Below are 1,414 nucleotides of genomic sequence, written 5' to 3'. Positions count from 1 at the left end.
TAAATATGTATATGTACATATATATATATATATTTATATACATATACATATACACATACATATATATATATGCATATACATACAAGTAGAATACTGCATACACATACATTAAGATTATACACGATAACATACACATACGCCCTCATTGACAAACAAACACATACACCACAAACACACACACACACACAAATCCTTGCCCACTTTCTCAGATCCCGTTGCCAACGATATATAGAAAGACAACGACCTACCTTCTACACCCTCATGTGCACGTGTTGAAGCTTCAGACAGGTAGTTCAGGATCTGCTTCATGGTCTCCGTTTTTCCCGCCCCACTCTCGCCGCTGATCACAAACGACTGGTTCTGTGCGCTGGTTAGCATAGACGCGTACGCCTTCTCGGCAATTGCGTACACATGCGGGGCTTGATCGCCCAGACTCTTCTCGTGAAAGCGTGCCTTGTTGTCGTAGAGGCCGTCAATGGCCTGGAATGGGTTGATAGACACTAGCACACTGCCGATGTATGTCTGTGCGGATGATATGTTTTAAGGGTTTGGGTTAGGGGTTTAGGTTTTAAGGTTTTATTTCAATACCTACGTGGCGGATTATCCACCGAATTGTCATACACACATACGTACAGGACCGAGCTTTAGTACCACGCCTGCACACGAGAGCCCAGTACAAGCAGTATATATTTCCCGATAGCGGATGCCGAACTATCGTGAAACAATCAATATAACTGCCTGGCTGCGAATTGAATTTCATAGTCTCCATTCATATAACAGCCATCGTATACATAAGATACGTTCCTTGTCCGTATGGCTAGTGAGGCGAAAGGGCACATGGACGATGGTATATATAGCGCAAACGAAACCCAAGACCCCAAGACTTACATATGTGATATCGCGCTTGAAGCGTTTCTCCAGGTTGTTGAGCACTGTCTTCTCATCCAGCCGCGTGAGGCTGGTCATATCGGAGAAGCCATTCTGTGTAGTAGTGTGGTTACAGGTGCCGGGACAGGAGGAAAATGATGAACGAAGGCCAGAAGGTGTAGGTAAGTACCAAAACCTTCCTTATTTGTGCAACTTAGTAACCGTTGTCTGTCAGAAGTTCGGTACTTTGGAATCGCACACCTTCATTTATATGCGACTAGGAATAAACTACAATCTACCACCGGTTGTATTTCATTCTACAATTCTTAGTTGTGCCTACATGTTGGCCTTGGTTATAGTGTGTGAGTACGGGAATTTTCAGTGGAAAGTAGGCAGGTATAGTCGTCCAATTGTTCAATATGTATTTTTTTTTCATTCTATTTTGGGGACATTTTGAGCCAACGAAATGGGTATTCATATATTCAATTTTTTTAAATGCACACTGTAGTAATGTACCATAGGGTCTTTGACTATCGAGGTTCCACTA

The 1,414-nt window shown here is 42.7% G+C and overlaps 1 protein-coding gene across 1 annotated transcript; it reads right to left on the bottom strand.

Annotated features, from left to right (window-relative positions):
• Positions 1–248: 248 nt before the first annotated feature.
• Positions 249–981, bottom strand: SARC_14486 (hypothetical protein; the record flags this gene model as incomplete). The annotated part of the gene is made up of 2 exons (XM_014291380.1): positions 249–522; positions 889–981. Coding segments are annotated over 2 exons (367 nt in total), but the record flags the coding sequence as incomplete, so codon positions are not given.
• Positions 982–1,414: the final 433 nt, after the last annotated feature.

This window comes from Sphaeroforma arctica (assembly GCF_001186125.1).
Source record: "Sphaeroforma arctica JP610 unplaced genomic scaffold supercont1.4687, whole genome shotgun sequence".
Classification (NCBI taxonomy): Eukaryota; class Ichthyosporea; order Ichthyophonida; genus Sphaeroforma; species Sphaeroforma arctica.
The sequence above is the reverse complement of the archived record's forward strand: the minus strand, read 5'-3'. Positions and strand labels throughout refer to the sequence as shown.